Genomic DNA, 24,027 nt, shown 5'->3' with positions numbered 1-24,027 from the left:
AAATGGCCCTTAATTAGAAAAATGACCAAACTGTGTTGGTTTGGTTGGAACCACTCCTAGGGGATGAGCACCTTCCCCTTACTTGTGTTCTGGGCCAGGACTGTGTCTTTGCTAGATTCGGGGCAACATCAATGTCAGGAGCAGCTTAGGGCAGATAGGGCTATAGCCTTGAGTCCAAACTCAGACCTAGTTCGACACTTCTTTTCTTCTTTATGCAGCTTCTATAGGGCTCTCACATTCTCAGTGAGTCACGGATCTCAGAGTTGGTAGGTTCCTCAGAGCCCATTTGGCCCACCTTTTACCTGGCCCAGGACACACGGTAAAGTTTCCCTGAGGGAGGAGAGGGAATTTCTGACATCGAGGAGCTGGCCTCAGCACCTTCATTCAGTCACTTTATTCCCATGGCAACGTGGAAGTGTATACATTTCCATACATATTCTGTTTGCTGATCTTATATGTGTCAGTTTGTGTGCACCCCATATGGGATATATGGCGGGTATATGGGTATCCCAGGAGCACTAGCATCTCTAGTGGGAGGGCTTGCCAAGCCCTTTTCAGGCTGTGCGTCCACCTTTCACCCAGCTCTGACCTGTGACTCCAAGAAGTCGTAGCATGTGAAGCAGCCACACTGGTAAAACCATCTCAGCAGATGGGCTGGACCAGGGTAAGGGTGCCCGACAGACCTCAAACCCATCAGTGAGGTAGGGATGCAGCTGCCCCAAGCAGGTGAAGACTTCCTCCCATGGAAGAAGTGGGTGAGAACAATTGGTTCCAACAGCCACGGGAGCAGCCAAAGGAGTCTTTGTGGAGTGGCTAGAGCTTGGTCAGACGTGGAAGATGCCCAGGTCAGTCTGGACAGTCATTCTGACTGTTGTCTTGCCGCTTGACTTTGATAACTGGAAGAGAGAGTGAAGCTGATGACTATGCAACTCTGCCTCGCTTAAATCCACTTCCTGTGCAAGTCGAGGCATTCCCTGTGATGTTATCAGTCCTCTTCAAAAATGAAGGATGAATAACAACATTTCTGTGAGTGTGTGTGTGTGTGTGTGTTGTTGTTGTTGTTGCCGTTTCCCCCTTTGGAATGGAAACTTCTTTTTTTAATTAATTTTTTTCAATTACAAGTAGAAACAAATTTTGGCAATCGTTTTCAGGCATTTTGTGATTCCGGTTCTCTCCCTCCTGTAACCGTGAAAATGTGGGTTTCAAGACTGTGAATTGCCAAAACTGTAAAGATAATTTTTAGTGTCTTGATTTAAATCAAAAATAAGTGGTCGCCATGGGAAAATTTCCCAAATATGAAAATACCCAAGTCAGCTGGGTTTATGGAAATTTTAATTAATACAAATGAAGGAATTAAGGAAAGGGAGAGAGTGTAAGAGGAAATAGTAGGAAAGGCCTTAAGAGAGACTAGTCAGTCTTTAATCACTCACCACAAGATTTGTCCCAAGCAAAACTCCAGTCCTTCACTGAAATCCTCAACTCCTGAACTGAGTTTCAGAGACCCAGCTCCTCCAACTAACTCCAAACTCCAACTAAAACAATTTCACCTTGAGCTCCTTCCTTTTAAAGAAAATTTTCTCTGGTGTCACCTCCCCTAAATTTTTATGTCTACCAATCACAGTAGACGTTTTCCCCTGGGACTGACCATTCTTAGTTCACATCTTCTTTTGTTATCACCTTCTCTGTAGACTAAAACTTCACACCTCTTGCTAAGCTTGCCTTTTGTAAGTTGCTTGACCTTTTAGTGATTAATTTAACCTTTATAGGTACTTAGCACCCTTTTGTATTAGATCTAAAAATAGACCTAGCTTAAGGTTCTAGCTTTACTATAAGTATGAGTTGGGAACTTTTCATTGTTCAGTAAAGAGTTTACAACTTTATCTTCCCCTAAAGTATGCCTAAGTATGGGTGGAGTAACGTTAAAATTCCCAATACATTCCTGATCAAGTACCTCCATTTGTTATAATAAGGGAATAGCTTAACCAAATCTTCTAAGGTAGAGTCTGAGCAGTTTTAAGATTCACACTCCTTCCCCCTACCTCCCTGAGGTGGTAAATAGCTTGATATAGGTTTTCCTTAAATACATTGTTCATTAATGTATTTCATTAAATTAATGTGTTCATTAAATACATATTTCCATATAGAATGGAAGCTTCTTGAGGGCAGGTTAATAGTGCCTGGCACAAAGTAAATTCCTAATAAGTGCTTGTCAATTGATGGATATTATAGAATCTAGTTTTGGCTAAAGTAAACTTCAGAAACTAGATGAATGGAAGCTGATGGCACAGTGGACGGAGCTGGTCTTGGAATCTGGAACTGGCCTCAGTTCAAAACTGGCCTCAGACACTCACTAGCTGTGTGACCCTAGGCAAGACCCTTAATTGTGTCTGCCTTAGTTCATTCTAAAATGGAGCTAATAATAGCACCTATTCTACAGGATTGTTATGAGGATCAAATGAAATAATATTTGTAAAATGCTTAACACAGTGCCTGGCACATAGTAGGCACTTAAAAACTCCCCCCCCCCTTCTTTCTCCTTCCCCCTTAAAAAGATTTCTGCAAAGAAACTGGGGAGTGAAGATGACCCTAATAATGTGAAGCAAAGTGAATTGAAAAGAGACAGTGAGAGCTTCTACTTCCCCCACTCCTGGTGCCAGCTCATTGGCAGCCACATTGCAAAATAAAAGCCCTGATGACCTAATTAGACCTGATGACCAGGCAGCCAAAACGATTCACAATTATCAGGAAGATGATTAGAAATGGAGGTTTGTATCACCTGGCTTTAATGATGACTTTCGTGAAGTGAATTTTATGCCTTGAAATATTAGTTAATAATTGTATGAAGCCATCATAAGAAATGCCTTTGAAAGTTCTGCTTCTCTTGCCCCAAATTCAGTCCTTTTGTCACCTGCACTCTAAGAATTGGGGACAGAATTTTCTGCTCTGTAGAAAAAATTTCCAAATGCAGAGTTAGCATCTGTTTTGGACTTCGGGCTCATTTGTAGAAATAACTGTTTGATGTCAAGGAAAGTGGAAATTTAGTAGCAGAATTTGACCAAAAATCTTTCTGTAATTGATGGAGTGAAAAAGAAAGAGCCTGCTTTAGTAGGTACCGCCAGCGATGTATTTCCTTCATTTGGAGAAACCTATCTTTATGCTGTGTATTTTTCTGCACTAAGACTTTAATATCAAGCATTACAATAGATGATTTAGAATGAAATTCTGTATTCCACAATGTTAGGGCAGGCAAGACTTTCAAAAATCATGACTGAAATAACTAACTTACTGCTTATAAATATTATCTGACTTAACTGGGTTAACTTTTAGGTTCAGGGGTGATATTTAGGGCCAGTAATCTGGTTTGGGAAGGGTAGCCAAGCTCAGGGCGGGCAGAGCCAGACCCTGAGCTAATAAACACAGATGAAATATATAAACACTGGAAAGTTTGGATATAATACATAAAGGAAAGGTGGAAAGATGATTTGGGGTTTTCTAATTTAATTTAATCTATCTCTCCCCATCAGATCTAATAATCCCTGCAAAGGGATTGCTTCTCAGAGAATTCCCTACTCTATTTCTCCCTAACCCAAATCTACAATCCCTAATCCTAACTAACCCTCAACTATACCCCCCCCTTTGATAGAATTAAGCAAAAGGGTCTGTGTAGGGATTTGCTAAGGCCAGTGAAGGTCTTAGATCCAAAAGGATCCAGACTAGATCTCATGGTCTTGTAGCTGGATCAGTTTCACCAGGGAGAGCCTCGATGTCAAACAGCAAAACAGGAAATCAGGAAAAGGGTAGACTCCAAGAAAACTGCAGCTGACACCTCTAGAGGGTCTTCCAGAGCCCCCAAATGTCTTTCTCCCAGCCTAAACCCCTTCCAAAGTTTTAGAATCTTCCTGCTGGTCTCCTGCCACTTCCCTGCAAAATGTCACTACTTTCCTTACAACATGACACATATCATTATGCAGCCATATTGCTCTCAGAATAACTATTAACGTTTAATGAAAGCAAAAATGTTGTGTCCTCTTCATGAAGTCTTTATTAAAATATTAGCTATCATTTTAAAGTGCCTTTTTGCATATATTAAGTAGTGTACATAATTTGTCATCACAATAGTATGTGTATATAATTTATAAATAGATATAAATATATTTGGAAAAATGATATTAGTATGTGATCAAAAAAGTCTGGAGACTACTGGTAAAAACAGAGATAATCTTAGATCAGTGATTCACTGAATATCAACGTGGTAAATAGTAAAAAAGGGAGATAGGTTTTCATTAACAGTATTTACTATCTAGTGAACTGGATAGTATAATGGATAGAGCTCCAGATTTGTTATCAGGAAGACCTGAGTTTTAATCCTACACATGCTGTACAATGTGACCCTGGTCAAATTGGTTAACTTCTGTTTGATCTCAGTTCCTTCCTGGAAGACAGAGTTAAAAATAACCCTTTCCTTCATGAATTGTTGTGAGAATCAAGTGAGATAACATAGGTAAAGTACTTTGGAAACTTAAAAGCATGATGTCAGTTCAGCTGAGATGTTTTTGATTATGATGATGATGATGAGGATGATGGAGGCTATCTTGTATGATATATCAGTGGATGGGGAAGGTCTTATAGATTATGAAGTTCTAGGGATGAATCTGATTGTAGATGATATTATATAAGCTCCTTGGGGGCAGGAACCATGTTTTTGCCCTTTGTCATATCCCCAATACTTAGTATAGATCCTGGCATATATTTAAGGCTATATATCTTTGTTGATTGACTAATTCATTAATGGAGTATGGAACCACAGGATATCAGAACATTTTAATCTTCAGCCTACCTAATGTGGAGTAGAAAGCCTTATGCATAATTTAAGTGGGTTATTGCATATGACATGGATGGGGAAAAAACCTATTATTAAGAAAATAAACATCAAGAATATTGGGTTAGAACCAGGATGGCAGAGTAAAGGCAGGGATTGACCTCAACTCTCCCAAATTCCTACAAAATAATGCCTTAAAATGAATTCTGGAGTGTCAAAAACAAAAGATGGAATGAAACACCTTTCCTGCCCAAAACAATGTAGAAGGTTGTCAACTTTACATTAGAAGTCAAAAAATAGGCTGGATAAGGGAGCAAACAACAATGAAAAAAGAATCTTGATCATGGAAAGTGACCATGGTGACAGGTAAGCTCAAAACATTACTTGAGAAGACAACAAAGTCAAGACTGTCACATCCAAAGCTACAAAGAAAAATGTAAATTTTTCTCAGGTCCCAGAAAGAATTCCTGGAAGATCTCAAGAAGGATTTTAAAAATCAAATAAGAGAGGAAAATTAGGGAAAGAAATGAGAGTGATGCAAGAAAAATCCCCCAAACAAGTCACCAGCTTGGTAAAGGAGACAACAAAAACACTAAGGAAAATAATACCTTAGAAAACACAATAGGTCAAATGGTAAAAGAGGCACAAAAAAAAATCCAATGATGTGAAGAACTTCTTTTAAAAACAGAATATGACCAATTGGGAAAAGATGCACAAAAATTCCCTAAAGAAAGAACATATAAAAAAGTAGAGTTGACCAAATAGAAAAGGAGGTACAAAAACTCACTAAAGAACAGAATTTATTAAAAATTAGAATTGGTCAAGTAGAAGTTAGTGACTCCATGAGACATCAGGTAACAATACAACAGAATCAGAAGAATGAAAAAGTATACAAAAATATGAAATAGCTCATTGAAAAAACAACTCACCTGGAAAATAGATCTAGTAGAGATAACCTAAGAATTATTGGACCATTTGAAAGCTATGATAAAGAAAAAGAACCTAGACATTATGTTTAAAGAAATTACTGGAGGGCAGCTGGTTAGCTCAGTGGATTGAGCCAGACCTAGAGATGGGAGGTCCTGTATTCAAATCTGTCTTCAAATACTTCCTAACTCTGGGACCTAGTCTAACCCTTACTACATTTCTGCCTTGGAACCAGTACACAGTATAGTTTCTAAGATGGCAAGTGAGGGTTTTTTTTTTTTGTGAGCTTATACTTTTATTAGATGAGAATAATTATACTGAATCAATAAAATGCATTAAGCTAGGTAGAAAAACTTTTTTTAAACCCTTACCCTCTGTCTCATTATTGGTTCTAAGACAGAAGAATGGAAAGAACTAGACAGACAATCAAGGGTTAAGTGACTTGTCCAAGATCACACAACTAAAGAGTGTCTGAGGTCAAATTTGAACCCAGGTCCTCCTGACTCCAGACTTGGCACTCTGTCCATTGTGTCACCTAACTGCCCGTGAGGGTTTTTTTTTTTTTAAACCCTTACCTTCCGTCTTAGAGTCAATACCATGTATTGGCTCCAAGGCAGAAGAGTGGTAAGGGTAGGCAATGGGGGTCAAGTGACTTGCCCAGGGTCACACAGCTGGGAAGTGTCTGAGGCCGGATTTGAACCTAGGACCTCCCATCTCTAGGCCTGGCTCTCAATCCACTGAGCTACACAGCTGTCCCCTTGTGAGGGTTTTTTAAAAAAAGAAATTATTCAAGAAAACTGCCCTGATATCCTAGAACCAGAGAGTAAAATAAAAATTAAAAGAATCCACCAGTCACTTCCTGAAAGAGATCCCCAAATGAAAGCTTCTAGGAATATCATTATCAAATTCCAGACCTTCTAGGTCAAAGAGGATGTGTTGTAAGCAGCCAGAAAGAAACAATTCAAATACCGTGAATCTATAGTCAGAATTATATAGCACTGACCAGCTTCTACATCAAAAGATTGCAAAACTTGGAATATGATATTCTGAAGGTTAAAGGATCTAGGATTACAACCACAAATCACCTGCCTAGCAAAACAGAGTTTAATCTTTCTAGGGAAATAGAGATTTAATGAAATATAGGTCTTTCAGGCATTCTTGATGAAAAGACAAAAGCTGAATACAACATTTGGCTTTCAAATACAAGACTCTAGTGAAGCTTAAAAACATAAACAGGACAGAGAAGTCATAAGGAATTCAGTAAGGTTAAATTGTTTACATTCTCCTATGTGGGAAAATGATATTTATAACTCCTAAGAATTTTTATCATTATTAGATGATAGCTAAATAAAAATTGAGCAGAGGGAAAGAGAGGTGGACTGGGAGAAAAAGGGAGAGGTAGAATGGGACAAATTATCTTACATAAAAGAGGTATAAAAGAACTTTTCTTGGTGGCGAGCAAGATGAGGAGGTGACAGACATCCTCAGAACTGACTCAAAGAGAGAATAATATACTAATTTTGGTACAAAAATTCATCTTACCCTACATAGAAATAGGAATGGAAGGGAACAAGAAAAGGGAGGTAGACTGATAGAAAGGAGGAGGAATTGAGGATGGTGGTAGTCAGAAGCAAAACACCTTTGAAGAAGGACAGGGTGAAAAGGGGGAAAGAGGGGGAGAGAGAGAGTGAGAGAGAGAGACAGAGACAGACAGAGACAGAGACAGAAAGAGAGACAGAGAGGGGGGGAGAGGGGGGAGAGGGAGAGAGAGAGGGAGGGAGAAAGGGGGGAGGAGGAGAGAGAGAGAGAGAGAGAGAGAGAGAGAGAGAGAGAGAGAGAGAGAGAGAGAGAGAGAGAGCATGCAAAGAGGAGGTAGGAGCCCTTCTGGACACGCCCTGTTCGGGCGCCATGTTGTGCCAGGATGTTGACAAGCTAAAGCGTGTTCTGAGGATGGAGTCACGATGGTGACAGTCAAGTGAAGAAGCATTTATTAAGTACCACAGGATGGAGGGAAATTCATAGTAATCAAGACAATGAAAAACAGTTATAGTAAGTTTCTCTGATAAAGGCCTAATTTCTCACATATATAGAACACTGAGTTTTTATAAGAATACAAGTTATTCTTCAATTGACACGTTTTGGTCAGAGGATATGAACAAGCAATTTTCAGATGAATAGATCAAATATATCTGGCCATATGAAACAATGCTCTAAATCACTTTTGATTAGAGAAATGCATATTAAAACAACTCCAAGGTACTATCTCACCCCTGTAAGATTGGCTTATATGACAGAAAAGGAAAATGGCAGATATTGGCGAGGATGTGGGGAAATTGGGTCACTAATGAATTTTTGGTAGTGGTATGAACTGATCCAATCATTTGGATTGTTTTTTTTTTCATTTTGTTTTGGTCTGTTTTCTTTCACAAAATGGCTAATATGGAACTGTTTTGCATGACTATAGAGGTTTACCATGTGAAATTGCTTGCCTTCTCAGTGAAAGGAGAGAAGGCAAGAATTTGGAACTCAGGGGGCAGCTGGGTAGCTCAGTGTATTGAGAGCTAGCCCTAGAGATGGGAGGTCCTAGGTTCAAATCTGGCCTCAGCCACTTCCCAGCTGTGTGACCCTGGGCAAGTCACTTGACCCCCATTGCCTAGCCCTTACCACTCTTCTGCCTTGGAGCCAATACACAGTATTGACTCCAAGACGGAAGGTGAGGGTTTAAAAAAAAAAAAGAATTTGGAACTCAAAATGTTAAAAAAAAAAGTTAAAATTTGTTTTTAACATGTAATTGGAAAAAATAAAGTTTTAAAAGAACATTGAGTTGGGTTGTTTGTGTAGGCTGTGGGTCCAGGATGGCTATTCCTCAAACACTCATTAATTGTAGGACTTGACAAATCACTATAATTCTTTGAATCTCAGCAATTGAAAGAGTATCTTCAATGACCTCTAAAGTCCCAGCGCTTAATTGATGACCCAGTGACTTCTGTGATTGGACAAGGACTGCCCTGGTCCTGTAGTCAGAGCAAAAGACACCAGCTAGCTAGAACCCTCCTACTGAGCTCATCTGAGAAATATGGACAGACTAGAGGAAGGCCTCCAGCACATTGGACAGAGCTTCAATAGAGGATGTTTGGATTAAGCACGATTTGAAAAATGTAGTACATTGTAGAGAGGAGTCAGGGATAGAAGCACCCTCTGCAGGCGGCGGGGTAGTCAGATGGGCAGCTCTCTTCTCCTTCAATCAAAAATACGTTCTCTTTTAAAATGGCTAAAGTGAACCCAACAGGGTTGGTTCTGGAGTTCAAGGAAATGAATTCCCCGATAAGTAAAATCTACAAGCAGTTTAAGCAGTAGATGTGATGTCCTTTCTGCTATTTACAGTAAATGGAAGGATGTGCTAAACCAAGCCTAGACAAACTGATGGAGAGATGGTAAAATGAGAGAGAATTTTGAATCACTGGCAGTTATTTAAGGAGTCTTCACGTATTTAGAAATAGTGAGTTTTTATTCTATTTTAGTTGGCTTAGATTTTTATACCATTTAAATAAATCCTTTATTTAAATTGAAATTCTTCAAGGAACTTTGCCAAACAATATTTCGCTAGCCTGATTTTAAGCACTGTATGTTGTTGTTTTGGGGGGAGGAGGGGAAGGGAGGAGTAAGGCCACTTATTTTTTTTAAATCTATAATTTAGCACTTCTTCCTAAAATTAATTATATCAACAGCTCCCTTTATATAGCATCTTAACACTTGTAAAGTACATTACATGTATTATGTCATTTAGCCTGGACAGCATTGAGTAAAATAGATGCTATTATTCTTTCCATTTTATAGACAGGTAGATGGCACTTTTGTCAGAGCACTAGACTTAAGAGTCAGGAAGAACTGAGTTCAAATCTGCTTTCAGATGCAGATCTGGTTTCTGTGACTCTGGGCAATCTCTGTCTCTCTCTCGTTTTAAACCCTTACCTTCTGTCTTGGAGTCAGTACTGTGTATTGGCTCCAAGGCAGAAGAGTAGTAAGGGCTAGGCAATGGGGGTCAAGTGACTTGCCCAGGGTCACACAGCTGGGAGGTGTCTGAGGCCAGATATGAACCTAGGGCCTCCTGTCTCTAGGCCTGTATCTCAATCCACTGAGCCACCCAGCTGCTCCCTGGGCAATCTCTTAATTTCACTTTACCTCAATTTTCTCATCTGCAAAATGGAGATAACAACAGTGTCTATCTTCTAGTGCTTTGGTGAGAATCAACTGAGATAACAGTTATAAGCACTTCACACACTGCCTGGTACAGGACTATATAAATGCTAGCTATTATTATTTGTTATTAGATAAGGAAACTGACTATTAGAAAGGTTAAGTGATTTGCCTCATTCCCCAAAATTTAATGACTTATCCAACATCACACAACTAAACAGTATCTGTGGCTGGATTTGAACTCAGAACCCCATGACTTCCAGTTCAATGCACTATCCATTATACTACACTGTCTCTCCTAATTAGTCAGATTTAGTGACATCTACTTAGGTCCTTTGTGGTTGACAGTCATGGACTGAGGAATTGCATTAATACTTGCTTAGATGAGAGCTGCCTGCTAACATAATATAGAAGAAGAAAAAGAAAGATAAAAGAATGAAGAGAGAAAAATTAAAGAAAATTAATTTTTTTAAAAATCCATTTACTTAATATTATTAATTTAGAATATTTTTCCATGATTACACGATTCATATTTTTTCCCTCCCCTCCTCTCTCACCCTTTCTGGAGCTGACAAGCAATTCCCCTGGGTTTTTACATGCATCATTGTCCAAAACCTGTTACCATATTATTAATATTTGCAATCTTTTAAAGTCAACATCCCGATTCATATCCCCATCAAACCACATGATCCATCATATGTTTTTCTTCTGCATTTCTGCTCCCATGATTCTTTCTTTGGATGTGGATACATTCTTTCTCATAAGTCCCAAAGGATTGTCTTGGATCATTGCATTGCTGTAGGTAGCAAAGTCAGTTACATTCAATTGTGCCACAGTGTATCCATCTCTGTGTACATTGTTCTCCTGGTTCTGCCCATTTCACTCTGCATCAATTCCTGGAGGTCTTTCCATTTCACATGGAATCCTTTCAGTTCATCATTCCTCCCAGCACAATAGTATTCCATCACCACCAGATACCACAATCTGTTCAGCCATTCCCCAATTAATGGACACCCCCTTCATTTTCTGATTTTTTTTTTTACCCACAAAGAGTGAGGCTATAAATATTTTTGTGCATGTATTTTTCCTTATTACCTCTTTGGGGTACAAACCCAGCAGTGATATGGCTGGATCAAAGGGCAGACAATCTTTTAAAACCCTTTGAGCATAGTTCCAAATTGCCTTCCAGAATGGTTGGATCAATTCACAACTCCATCAGCATTAGTGTTCCAATTTTGCCACATCTTCTACAACATTTATTACTTTCTTTTGCTCTCATATTGGCCATTCTTCTTGGCGTGAGTTGTTTTGATTTGCATTACTCTTGATTATGAGAGATTTAGAACACTTTTTCATGTGCTTATTAATAGTTTTGATTTCTTTATTTGAGAGCTGCCTATTCATGTCCCTTGCCTGTTTGTCAGTTAAGGAATGGCTTGATTTTTTTGTACAATTGATTTAGGTCCTTATAAATTTGAGAAATTAGACCTTTGTCAGAGGTTTTTATTATAAAGATTTTTTTTCCCAATTTGTTGTTTCCCTTCTAATTTTGGTTGCATTGGTTTTGTTTGTACAATACCTTTTTAATTTAATGTAATCAAAATAATTCATTTAAAATTTTGTAATATTCTCTGTCTCTTGCTTGAAAAGATGCATTTTGCACAACACTGTTAGTTCAGAGTCTGTACTCTAGATTCTAGGTGTAGGGATGAGTTAATGACTTGTTTACAAATCCAAATCCTCAAATGCCCTATTGTTTCACTAAGGGATCATTACTTATCTGTGTGTAACAACTCTTCAGTCTAGAAGCACTTACTAAGTTTTGACTGCATATAGGATGCTGTGCTATCTTGGTAAGGTGAGGGGAAAGAGAAAGTTCTGAGAAGACACCTCTTCCCTGCCAAACCCACTAGGCAGGGATTGCTTCCTAGCCAGGGGACTGTGAACATTTTTTAAAAGAATTATTACTTTGAGAACTGTTTTTCAATCTAATTGGTGTTCTTTGTCATCCCCTGCATTTTATTTTGTGGATTTAGAAACCGTATTCTGAGCAGGAGCTCATAGGCTAAAGTTGCTAAAAGGATCCATGACATAAGAAATGAATAAGAAAAGCTGGCCTAGAGTTTACAGTTTAGTGAGAGGGTTAGACTCAAACTTGGGGAATGACAATAATAATGTTACATCATTAAGTCCCTTAAAGTGTCCAAGAACCAAGTGTGGCCAGGTTCATGAAGGGGAGGCTCTTCTTCCACTGGGCATCAAGGAAGGCTTCATGGAGAGAGTGGTCTTTGAAAAATACGTAGAAATGGGATAAGCCAAGTTAGGAAAGAAGGTGATCTCAGGCATAGAGGACCACCAGAGAAAAGGCATCAGGAAATGTGATGAGACGGTGCAGGTCCCGTCCAGTTTGGTGGAACCAAAGATTGTTGTCTTTTTAATTTAAATTTAAATTTATTTTTTTATTTTTTGAATAGAAAAAATTTATTTAATTAATTAATTTAGAATATTGGAACCAGAGATTTGTAAGTGAAGGAATAGAGTCACATCTATCCTGCATGGAAGCAGCCTTTGAGATTAGTTAATAACAGCATCATTGGACCACAGAGATCTAGCTTGGAAGGGACTTCAGAGGCCAGCCAGTTCTACCTCACCCATTTTACAGATAGGAAACTGAGGTCCAAAGAGGTGATGTGAGTTAAGATCATTGAATAGACTTAGAGCTGAAAGGACCCAAACCTCCACAATCTGTTCCAATTCTCAATCAATTGAAAGAACTTATGAAGTCTCTGCGGTGTTCCAGGCACTGTGCTAGGCCCTAAGGATACAGGTACAAAGTATAAAGCAATCCTTCCTTACAATGAATGTGCTTTCTGGTGGGAAAAAAAGGACATATGAATATATGGAAGATAACGATTTCACATCAGTATAAGTCCAAATGCATATGAAGCAATCAAATACAAAGTCATTGGTTGGGCGGGTGCTGGCCATGGTGGGACGCAGGAGCTGCTTGTGAAAAGAAAAAGGAGATTCTGGGAAGCAGAGGCCAGCAGCCGATGAATGTGGAGCTTGGGGAAATAGCCATCACAAAGGTAGGGGATGAGAGATGAAGTCATCTCACACAGCCAGAAAGAGAGGTTGGGGCAGGGATTCAAAGTTAAATGGCAGATCTAAGAGCCAGCAGGGAGCCGCTGGAGTTGGTTGACTGGATGGTCTACAGTTAAGGAAAATCGGTTTGGCAGCCTTGGTGTAGAGAGAACCCAGAGGCAGGAAGGACCACGATGGGGACACGAGGCCACCCGAATGGCAAAACCATCATTAGAACGCCTCATCAGATTCCCAATCCAACCGGCTCTCCACAGCGTCGTGTTTCCTGCAGCCTCAATTACGATAACTCTTGTGGTGGCTGTGCTCAGGCTGAATGGAGGGGCAGAAAGACGGGAAGCAGGCAGGGTGGTCGCTAAGTATTGCAGCCATCCTGGAGGGTCTGGTCCAGGGAAGTGACAGGGGGGCGAGGGAGGAGGGGACAAGCGCCGAGGATGTCCTGGAAGGGGACAGGAGAAGACTGGGCAGGCGACGTGAGTAGGAGTGAGCCGTAACTTAAGCAGGCTGCTAGTATCTGGACTTCATCTGTTTAGAGATACTCGATGAGGTGAAGGATGGAATCCTTTTAATTCCTGGCATTTGACAGCTGTTAACCAGGGAAATGAGATCCTCCAGGATACATCCGATCCCTTTCAGACAAAACCACTTCGGTCTGGACACCGGGTGGACTGATTGAATGGGCAGATTGGCAAGGTGGTGCACCTGTGATACTCCCGGAAGCCTTGTGCTTTCTTAATGAGAGGAAGGTGGATCTCTGCTGTAGGAACATTACTGTGTATTGCTTCCAGCTTAGGAGAGCAATAAGGACCAGGCAAAGGGCTAAAGACTTCACTAGGGTCACACAGCTAGGAAGTGTCTGAGGCCCCCAGGTGTAAGCCCAGAACCTTCCATCTCTAGGCTAGGCTCTCAATCCACTGAGACACCCAGCGAGCTGGCCCCCGAATGTAAGTGTCTCTTCTTAATTCCTATGAACACATGGAAGCTTGCAAGGTGCCTATCCTGACTGTTCTGTGGCCCCAATATTAACTGATTTCCCAGAAAGTCAGAGACAAAAGGGACCCCAGGCCAACCTCTACCTTGAACAGCTAGTAACAGGTTTAGGGAGGATAATCATTCTAGTAGTGGCTAGTTCTGCCTTGCACATTGTCAAATACATTTGGAAAACAGTCAATTAGAGACTGCTTGCAATGGACTCCCTAAAGCAGAATGCAAAATCATCAGCTGACAGCCTTCCGGACGTGCTCATTTTAGACATTTGTAGGTTTGCAAAGCACTTGGCAAATGCCAACTCACTGGATGCCCAAAGTGTGCTGGAGGGCAGGGACCACCTTTTGTGTTTGCTTCCCCAGCCCTTGGCACATAGAAGACAATTAACCGTGTAAGAGTTAAATTAATATCCAATAACTCCAAGTATTATATTTTATAAAATTTCTTAATAATCACTTGAAGTAGAGGAAATAAAAGAGCAAAAGTAAAAGCCTGAGTAAAGCCACGTGAGAAAAATTCTCCTGCCTGGCACTCACCCAACCACCACACCTGCATTTCCAGGAGAAGAGAGCGAGGGAGGAGCTACACAAAATTTATATCCTCCCTACCTTAGTAAATAATGTAGATACACAAATGGAATGCTGGGAGAGTGAGTCCCAGGGAGAACAATTCTAATTATACAACAGATGTTCAAGGATTGGCTGCCTTCTGGACCATCCTCTCAGATATTCTTCCCCATCGCTGTGGGTTGATGGGAAAGGCATTTTCATTTCTGAAGGACAGATCAGTTTCTTGCTGAATTTCACAACTTTGTGTCCTTAAAAAAGTTTTTAGCTTGTTCTTCTTCTCTTCCTTTTCATTTTCTCTTCCCATGAAACGCTTTGCAGGACAAAGCTGGGATAACACATTATCCGGCACTTGGACACATACATATTGAAATGCTTCTGGTGTTATTTTAATAACCTTCAATAATGTTTTTATTAAGTGGAATGGAAGTTTTATTAGATTTGAGTTCATGTTCTTTCCTGTTCATTCACAGTCAGATGAAGAAAGGGATAAGTCATCAGTCTCTGTTAAGAGTTTCAGGTTCTTGGCCATCTATAATGGAGCAAGGTCTCCAGCAGGCAACTTCCCCTAGGGATGAGAGCCTTCCCCGTGGTGACCTTCACTGCAGTGGCTGTGATGGTTGGGCAGGCTTCCTAGGGTTCTCTGTCCTGATCTTGGGCTCCTCAGTTTGCTGTATTTGTTTAACAAATTTCTGCTTTTGTCTCTTTCAGGAAGTTCATGATTTGCTGAAAGACTATGAGCTGAAGTATTGTTATGTGGACAGAAACAAAAGAACAGGTAAGTAAGGGCACTGTTTCCCTCATCTTCCCTTTCCATTCTAGTTTGGCCCCATAAGCAGTTATTCAGTGCCTCCTCTGTGCCAAGGTGGTGTTTCTGGCATGGGCAAATTGCCAAACCCTCCTGGGACTGAGTTTCCTCACCAGTAAATCAAGGCCTTTGATTAGATGATTTCGAAGTTCCCTTTCACGAACTCTGAAGTTCTAATAGTTCTAATAGTGAGTCTCGTGCAGCCATTTAAAGTTTGTAGAGTGCCTTTTCAGTATAATCTCATCTGAGCCTCACAACAACCCTGGGAGGCAGATGCTATTATTATTGCCATTTTACAGATGAGAAAGTTGAGGCAGGAAGTGGTTAAATAACTTGCCTATGGTCAAACCCTGAATGTCTGAAGCTGGATTTGAACTCTGGTCTTCCTGACTCCAGGAGAATGCTCTATCTATTGTAGCTTCCTGTGTTATTTGTAGCATCAAAATATCCTGCATTGGATGTTCAGTGGAAAGAAAAGGGCTCTGGATTGGGATTCTGCCTCAAACACTTATTACTTGTGGAACTCGGAGAAGTTATTTCATCTCCCTGGGTCTCTGTTTCCTCATTTGTCAAAAGGTTAGGCTAGGTGATCTCTGAGCCAGAATAATAACGATAATAAGCAATTCAATATCACCTCCTGTGTGCTAGGAACTGTGTTGAACACTTTACGAACATCATCTTATATGATCACGATATCCCTGGGAAGTAGGTGCTGTTATTACTCCCATTTATAGATGAGGAAACTGAGGCAGGCAGAGGTTAAGTAAATTGTCCAGGATCTAGGGCTGTTAAGTGTCTGGGGCTAGATTTGAACTCAGGGCTTCCTGACTCCACTGTGCTACCTCACTTCCCCCATTTTAGGGCTGTGGTCCTGTGGATCAACCCAGTCGTATAGTGTAAATTCTTCTATACAATTAAAAGATGATGAGAGCATCATGAGATGGTGAAAGCCTTTTTTTTTTTTTAAGCTCTAGATCTCAAGAGCTCCTGTTTCTGATAGGGAAGACAGCGTATCAGTCAGCCAGTGCCTTCTTCCTCCTCTCTAAGCTTTTCCTCAAGCAGACACACCAAATGTTAAGTTCTCATCTATGTTCCTCCTGGATCCTTTGTTCTTGGAGGCTCTCCTCCTCTTTTAGTCGCTTGCTGCGCAGGGATAATTCTCCATATTTGTACTTGATTCTTTTTGACAGGCTTTCCCCTGACTTCTCTCACTGGAGTCTTCCTGCTCCATTTAGAACAAAAGAAGACCTGGCTGCCATTTCAAAAGAAAGCAAACCAGGACCCAGCAAAGCCAGCTGGACCCTTGGTCTCTTGATTCCTCAGGCTAGCACTCTTTCTGATCTAGTCCCTTTCAGCTCTTCTCATTCTCTGATTCCGTTGCTCTCTGCTTGTCTGTGGGACTCGCCTGAGAATTTCCTACATCTTGTCTGATGCGATGGAAGCTGTTCTGGGTGATTCATGGGAAGACAGACCAACTGGCTAGAAGGAGTGTGGGCAGCATCTCTTGGGAATGTGACATCCTAGTGTTAAATGAAAACAGAATCCTGGGAAGCAATTATCTGAGCCGTCCCGACATTTATTGTAGAAAGCTGTAAATTATGAAAAGTCAGTGGCCAGCCCCATGTCAGCTGGCCAAAGACACAAACATGAAGAGAGACGAGTCTGTGTCATCTAATCCAAAGAGTCAGATTACACAAACTCCCCCCAGAAAGGGAAGTCAGCTGAATATTTCTTCTGGCGGGGGGTGGGGGAACAGCCAGAGTTTTCATTTTCTTCTAAAAGGCTTCCTTCTTTAGGAAAGTGAAGTTTGGTTATTTGGGGGCCAATGGTGTCATCTCCGTTCCATATCTGGCAAAGAGCCAAGGTCCTTTCTATAGCTTCAAAGCCACCTGAAATGCTATAAAGTTCCCGTCTTCAGAGCATTTGGACACATTCCAAGACACCGAAGACTCTCCTTAACAAGGATGTCTTGCCAGGGCATTTCAGAGGCTTTCGTTGTTATTTAACAACAATACGATTACTGAGGACTGATTTTCATGCACAATTATTCAATCAGATCGTAATTGGAATCATTCTTTATAAGTTGTCACTAAAATACGGCTCCTCTAACAGGATTACATGCAGAGAATATACAGTTATGTGACGATAAACCAAAGTTGCTTAATTAGATTATCTTTTACAATTGGAAGCAAACCAAAGCCTTCCGTGGCCCAGGTATCACTGCTTCTGTCCAAAAGAGGAACAATTGGCAAGGAAGGAGAATACAGGAAATAGACAGCTGGCTAAGGTGACAGAGATCCGCATTTGGATTTGGGGGCATGACACTTCCTAGCTGAATGACCCTGAGTGAGTCACTTAACCAGCAATTGCCTAGCCTTAATGCTCTTGTATCTTGGAACCAATATTGGAAGCAGTATTGGCTCTAAGACAGGGTTTAAAAAAATTCCAGGTGGTTGAGGTAGGGAAGGTACTAGCAGTTGGGGGTAATCAGGGAAGACTTTCTGTCTGAGGCATTTCTTGAAAGGTGGAGGTGGTGGTTCCCCGAACATCAACCCTGGGATGCTTTTGCTTCCTATGTACAGAGAGCAGTGACTCTTGATTGGCTGAGAAACCTCAAGCCTGTGACATTGTGTCTCTTCAGAAAGGAAAGAGAGAAGTAAAGTTCCAGAGAGATGGGAGAGAGCCAGAAGCTTAAACTATTCAGTGTCTGATGGGAACCTCTGGAGCTATAGACGTGGAGAATGTACTCCCCTCCCCAAAGTGTCCCTTGATTTCCAGGACCTACAAAGCGAGAGAATCCTTAGGGCGGACTTTCCTGGTGAGATTGTTCTCTCCCTGGTTGAGCTGAGATTTTATCTCATTGCAGAGTTTATTTACTCTTGGCTGTCCTGAGGTCTGCCCTCATATATTTTTGCTTTGCCCGTGCTCTGATACACTGGCTGCTCACTATTCATCATTGTCTTTTGTGTAACCAGCCAGAGGAAGCCAAGCAGACTGAGAGTCATCTAACTGTTGCTCTGCCCTTTGGAGCAACCAGGGAAAATGGCTTTTATTTCCAACTTCTAGAGGGAAACACATTACCAGCAGACTTCCAGTATCGGAGTGTAGGAGACATCATGGCAGCCCCCACCCCTCTACTAGCCGATATCCATATATCATCCAATCATTTTGTGCTAGCTGGCCAGCTAACAATCTATATCACATGTAGGTGAAGCCCCCAAGCTCCACTTAATTTACTTACAAGCTTGTAGAATGGGCCAATGAGCTTGATTTAGCACCCGCAGATATCCAGATTGCCATCGATTCTGGGCGATGTTCTGATGCAAAAGAAGCCACTTTCATTTGGGACTTGAGACGGAGCAGGTGCCCCAGGAGAAGAGAGGACCACAATGGAAAACTAGCTCAGAACAGAAGTTTAGTGCCATCTCTTTGGGTCGGTCTCTCTTTCTTTCTCTCTATTTGTCTTTGTCTCTTCTGTCAAAATAGCCTATCCGGAAAGGACATTGGAAATGCATAAAATACATGTACACATCGATTACATATGAAAGCCAGGTACACGTGTCATCGGTACATGTGTGTAATATGACCATACGTGTGCATTTCATATTTCCTTTTCCTGGTCTGCTCTTTTTGAATGTCTACATTTTCTTTTCCCTTGTAAATAAATCCTTGGGGAGAGGACGGAAGGTCATGTTGATCTACATCTTGAAAGGAGGGATTCCAAGAACTAGAGGTGCGGAGGGTCAGCTTTCTGGGCAAGTGGGACAGCCAAGGCAAAGACAAACCAAAGGAACATGGGAAGCCGCATGTGCTGAGCAGAGAGGAGGGGAGAGGTGGGCTGGAGGGAACGGAGAGGACAGTTGGAAAAGAATATATTTCTATTTGCTCTCACAGGCGAGAAGCACCAGGGCTAGACTCCCAGAAAAGAAAGTGGGAGGAGAGCTCAGGAGGACATACATGTAGAAATGCTGGCCTTGACGAGAAGGACACTCACCAGAGACTAGAGAAAAAGAAGAGAATGGAGGGAGATGAAGAGAGAGGGAGGGCAAGGAGTCTCATTGAGTTGAAATGGCCTCATTTTCTCAGGCAAGTATGAGGCAAAGAACTCAGCTCAGAAAGAAAAGGAAGAGGTTAGGCATGGTTGGCTTGGGGAGGGGAGAGAAGATTTGAAATAGGTTCTGTGGAGAATGAGGTAGGATATCTATTGAGGGAATATACAAAGGCAGCTGGGTAGCACAATGGATAGAGTTCCACTCGTGGAATTAGGAAGACTCATCTTCCAGAATTCAAATCTGGCCCTCCATACTTACTAGCAGGGTGATCTTGGGCCAGTCACTTAACCTTCTCTGCCTCAGTTTCCTCATCTATAAAATGAGCTGGAAAAGGAAATCCACTCCAGTATCTCTGCCAGGAAAACCCCAAGTGAGGTTAGAGAGTCAGACCCAGGCGATAAACAACAACCAGAAAAGCAAGTGACCGTAATGCTGTATCATGAACGTCACTGAAGCTTAGTGGGAAATAACTAGAATATGAACATGCAAAGATATAATTTCTTCCAGAACCGATTAGGTGAAGGGGGCGACGGAGGGGCTGCTTTGTGCAAATCTGCCTTCCAGAGTGGCCTCTTGGGTTGGAGAGCTTGTGAGTGAGCATGAAGAGGGCGAAACAGTGATGATTTCTGTGAGCAGTGTATTATGGGCTGTCTGCACAGAAGGAAGAAATGAAGAGGGAATTCTTCAAGCAGATAACTGAGTGTGATCGGTGGCTTCAACTCTGTCTACATGCTGGATCTCTCTCTGCTTATGAATTGTTGATGCGTTTTGTTTTATGCATTGGGCCAAGCAAGCCACAAAGGGGACTCTTCCAATCGCGACTCTAACCAGGCAGGACAAGGGGATTGTCAAAGCAGAAGTGAAAGGAATCCTCGAGGAAAATGACGATGTCATCTTAGAACTTGTGATGAGAAGTGCGTGTGTGTGCGCGTGTGCGTGTGTGTGTGTGTGAGCGCGTGCGTGTGTGTGTGTGCCTGTCAAACAGTCCATCCACAATGCATCCTAGATTTTAGGAAAGCAAAATTTCAAAATAGAATAGGGGAGAATGTGAAGCCACGTTGCCTTAAGAATGGGAGGCTATCACAGAAAATCCTAGAGGAAACAGAGGAGGTGGACAGAGGCCGCCATTACTGTGCAGGACACTTACTAGGCAACTTCGATTTTTTTTTAAGTGATAAGAAATGAAAGGCAGAACCACAGCTACAAATACAGAAGCAACATGGTGCCATGACGAGAGCCAGATTTACACAAGGTGCTTCAGGAAATCTTTGAACAAATGGTCTTTTTGTTTTGTTTCTGATAACACTTTCAGGGTATATTCACACTCATGGAATCGTGGTGTCAAATGGTTTTTTGTCCCTTTCATTGTCTGTTTACTGGCAGATTTTTCTTCAAAGCATTCTGCAAGTTGTCAGTTGTCACAGTTTGATGGCTTTCCTTTGGGCAGCTGTGCTGGCCCTTCTCTTTTGGCTTCTGTCCTCCAGTTCCCACTCAGTGCCCTCCCTCGAAACCCACTTCCCATCTCTACTTTGGATGCCAAAAATCAAACCAAAGTAACATTACGTGAAAGAATTGTCAGTCGCTTGGTGTGACTCCATTTACCATTCCTCCTCACCTCTCCTCTCCTTTGTGTGGCATCTTCCCCTTAGGAGGTAAGCTTCTGGAAAGAGCAGGTTCTGACTTGCTGTTTGCATATATATCCCTAACACGTAATGTAGTGCTTGGCCCATGGGAAGTGCTTAAATTATTTTGTCATTCATTCATTCATTCATTCATTCATTCATTCATTCATTCCACCACCAGCCGGTGGTGCTTTTCTAAAACCCAGCCGGTGTTGGATTCTGTTGCTTAGAATTATTTTTCCCATTGTGACTGGTGTGAGTTGTTGTATTGTACATACATTTTATTGTTTGGGAGAATGAACATTTTTTGAGTAGTTATTGTTTTTGTCTTCTCTTTTGAAAATAGTTCAAAATCTTTAACCAGTGTTCCATTATGGGTCCCGTATTAGTACATTTTAAAGCAATTTCTTATATGTTTTAGATTTCAGTTTCTTAACTGTCATATTTATAGAATGATATTTTTCATTCAATTTTGTTGGTTTTGCTATCTAGAAATTCTTATTTTATTTATTTATTTATTTATTTATTTATTTATTTAAAACTGACCTTCTGCTTTAGAATCAATACTATGTGTTGGTTCCAAGACAGAAGAATACTGAGGGCTAGACAATGGGGCCAAGTGACTTTCTCAGAGTCACACAGCTAAGAAGTGTCTGAGTTCAGATTTGAACCCAGGACCTGCCATCTCTAGACCTAGTTCTCAATCCACTGAGCCACCTACCTTCCCTCTTATCTAGAAATGAAAACAATTAATATTGTCAAGCACATTTATCTTGTCCATAATAATCCTCTTTTTCAAATAGATGAAAAATAACTTTCTTCCATAATTTAACAAAGTACTTCATTTCTTTTGTCCATCATTTTAATTTTTTCTAGTTACTTTTTACATTTGTCTGTCATCCAGTGGATGTACTGAAGCACCAAACCTGGTTCCTATTAAATTGCCAATTTTCTCAATTACATTATTTTATTAGAGAAAACCTTTCTGTGTTTTGTTTTCTTTTGATTGATCGGACACCAATTTTTTGCATATGTTTGGTTGAATAATATAAGTATATTTATACATCTACTATTCCATTGATCTGGTTTTTGCCCGGTTTTGGACGGCATGGGTAACAACTGCTTTAAAGTCAGGAGTGAATTACCCTGTTGATAGCTTGCTCGTTTCCCAGAATGCTCTTGATAATGTTTTCTGTTTTATTTTTAAAATGTCAGTATGACCGTAGTCAGTTCTTTAAAGAACCCCTTTTATTTGGATTGGTATTTTATTAAATGTGTAAATTAATTTGGAGGCGATTGCTGTTTTTACAATGTTAATCCAGCCTATCCATGATCATTGATTATCTCTCCAATTGTTTTAGGTCTTCCTTCATTTCAGTCATTATAGTTTTAAAGCTGTCTAATACAGTTATGGTGCATTTCTAGGTATTAATTCTCAAACACTTAGTGGATTTTGTTATGTGGTTTTTAAAACATTTTCATTAAAACTGATTTTTATGGGTTAATCTTGTATCCTTTGATGGCTGTTGGACTAATAGCCTCCTTATTGTTTTCCCTCTTTTGTCTCTCTCTTCCTCTCTCATCTGTCTTCCACATAGCTGTCAAATTAATATTATTTAATCACAACTTCATCCATGTTACTCAGAAATATTCAGTAATTCCCCATTTCCTCTAGGATCCAAAACAAACCCTTCAGACTTACTTCTAGAGTGCTGTACAATCTCCACTTACTTTCCTCTATGCTCCAGGCAGAATAGAGAGGTAACTAGGTAGTGTGGCAGATAGAGCACTAGATTGGCTTTCTGGAAGACCTGAGTTCAAATCCTGATTTAGGTATTAGCTAGGTGAACCTAGGCAAGTCACTTGATCTGTCAGTGCCTTGCTTCATCTACACAGTTAGAGGATTCTGCTCAATGGCCTCTGAGGTCTCTCCCAGCTCTTCTCCTAAGATCCTGTAATTTGGCTGCAAAGGCAGGATGATGTCAGATTATAGAGAGCTAAGAAGTTTGAACTGTGCCTGGAAGATAATAAGGAGCTTTCAGAGGATCATGAGTATGAGAATGTAAGACACCTGCCTGCTTAGCCTTTCCTGTGAGTCCTGTAATTAAAGCCTGACAATTAGTTACCTTTGAGCTGATGGAATCACCAGCTTGGGCAGGCAGTGGGCCCCGATCAGTCAGATAGATTACATTGAGTAGGAGATGACTTTCTCTTAGGAAAAGGACAGAATCCTTTTGAACCAAAGCTTACTTGTCCCTCGGAAAAAGGAAGAGAATAAAAGCTACTGACCTCTATATCTGACAGAGCTCTGAATTTGAAAAACAGGATATTGCTCCCTACACTCTGTGAGGAGGAGCTGAGGATTTAGCTATAATTGGTGGTGGGGGCGGTTTTTGAACTAATAAGTATTTTTGAATCACTTTGGTTCTCTCTTCCATTCCAGCTGAGCTGGAGAGTTGAGCAGCTGTTCATTGTCTGTTATGTCCTAGTCAGGAGAGATAGAAAGGGAAACCCCATTCCAAATATCTACAAATTACGTAAAGCATCTGGGGATCAACCAAACAAAAAAAGGCACACAAAATTCTACTTAAAGAAATAGCAAAGAACTTAAATGGCCAGAGGAATATTCAATGCTCATGGCCGGGCTGTGCCAATATAATAAAAATGACCAAAGTATCAAAGTTAATTTGCAGTTTTAATGCTGTGCCAATCATGTTATCAAATGGATACTTTACAGAACTATAAAAAATAAGATTTATTTGGAAAAATAAAATATCCAGAGTATCAAGGGAAATAATGAATATAGACAGAATAATATTTCTAGAGGTAGATAGAGGGCGGAGAAATAATATACTCTCAGACTTCAAAATATATTATTAAGCAGTGTTTATCAAAACCATCAGGCTTTGGTTTAAAAATAGGGAGATCAATGAAACAGAATAGATAA

The 24,027-nt window shown here is 40.7% G+C and overlaps 1 protein-coding gene across 6 annotated transcripts in view; it reads left to right on the top strand.

Annotated features, from left to right (window-relative positions):
• The window catches only part of RAVER2 (ribonucleoprotein, PTB binding 2), an 87,362-nt gene that overhangs the window by 25,764 nt on the left and 37,571 nt on the right, over positions 1-24,027 (top strand). For all 6 annotated transcript variants that reach the window (XM_056815020.1, XM_056815021.1, XM_007480463.2 and 3 more), the window contains exon 2: positions 15,310-15,376. In XM_056815020.1, coding sequence (XP_056670998.1) covers positions 15,310-15,376 — 67 coding nt within the window. The remainder of the gene's footprint in view (positions 1-15,309; positions 15,377-24,027) is intronic.

The sequence above is a fragment of the Monodelphis domestica genome, chromosome 2 (genome assembly GCF_027887165.1).
Source record: "Monodelphis domestica isolate mMonDom1 chromosome 2, mMonDom1.pri, whole genome shotgun sequence".
Taxonomy (NCBI): domain Eukaryota; kingdom Metazoa; phylum Chordata; class Mammalia; order Didelphimorphia; family Didelphidae; genus Monodelphis; species Monodelphis domestica.
Note: the sequence above shows the minus strand (reverse complement) of the source record. Positions and strands in the feature narration are given on the sequence as shown.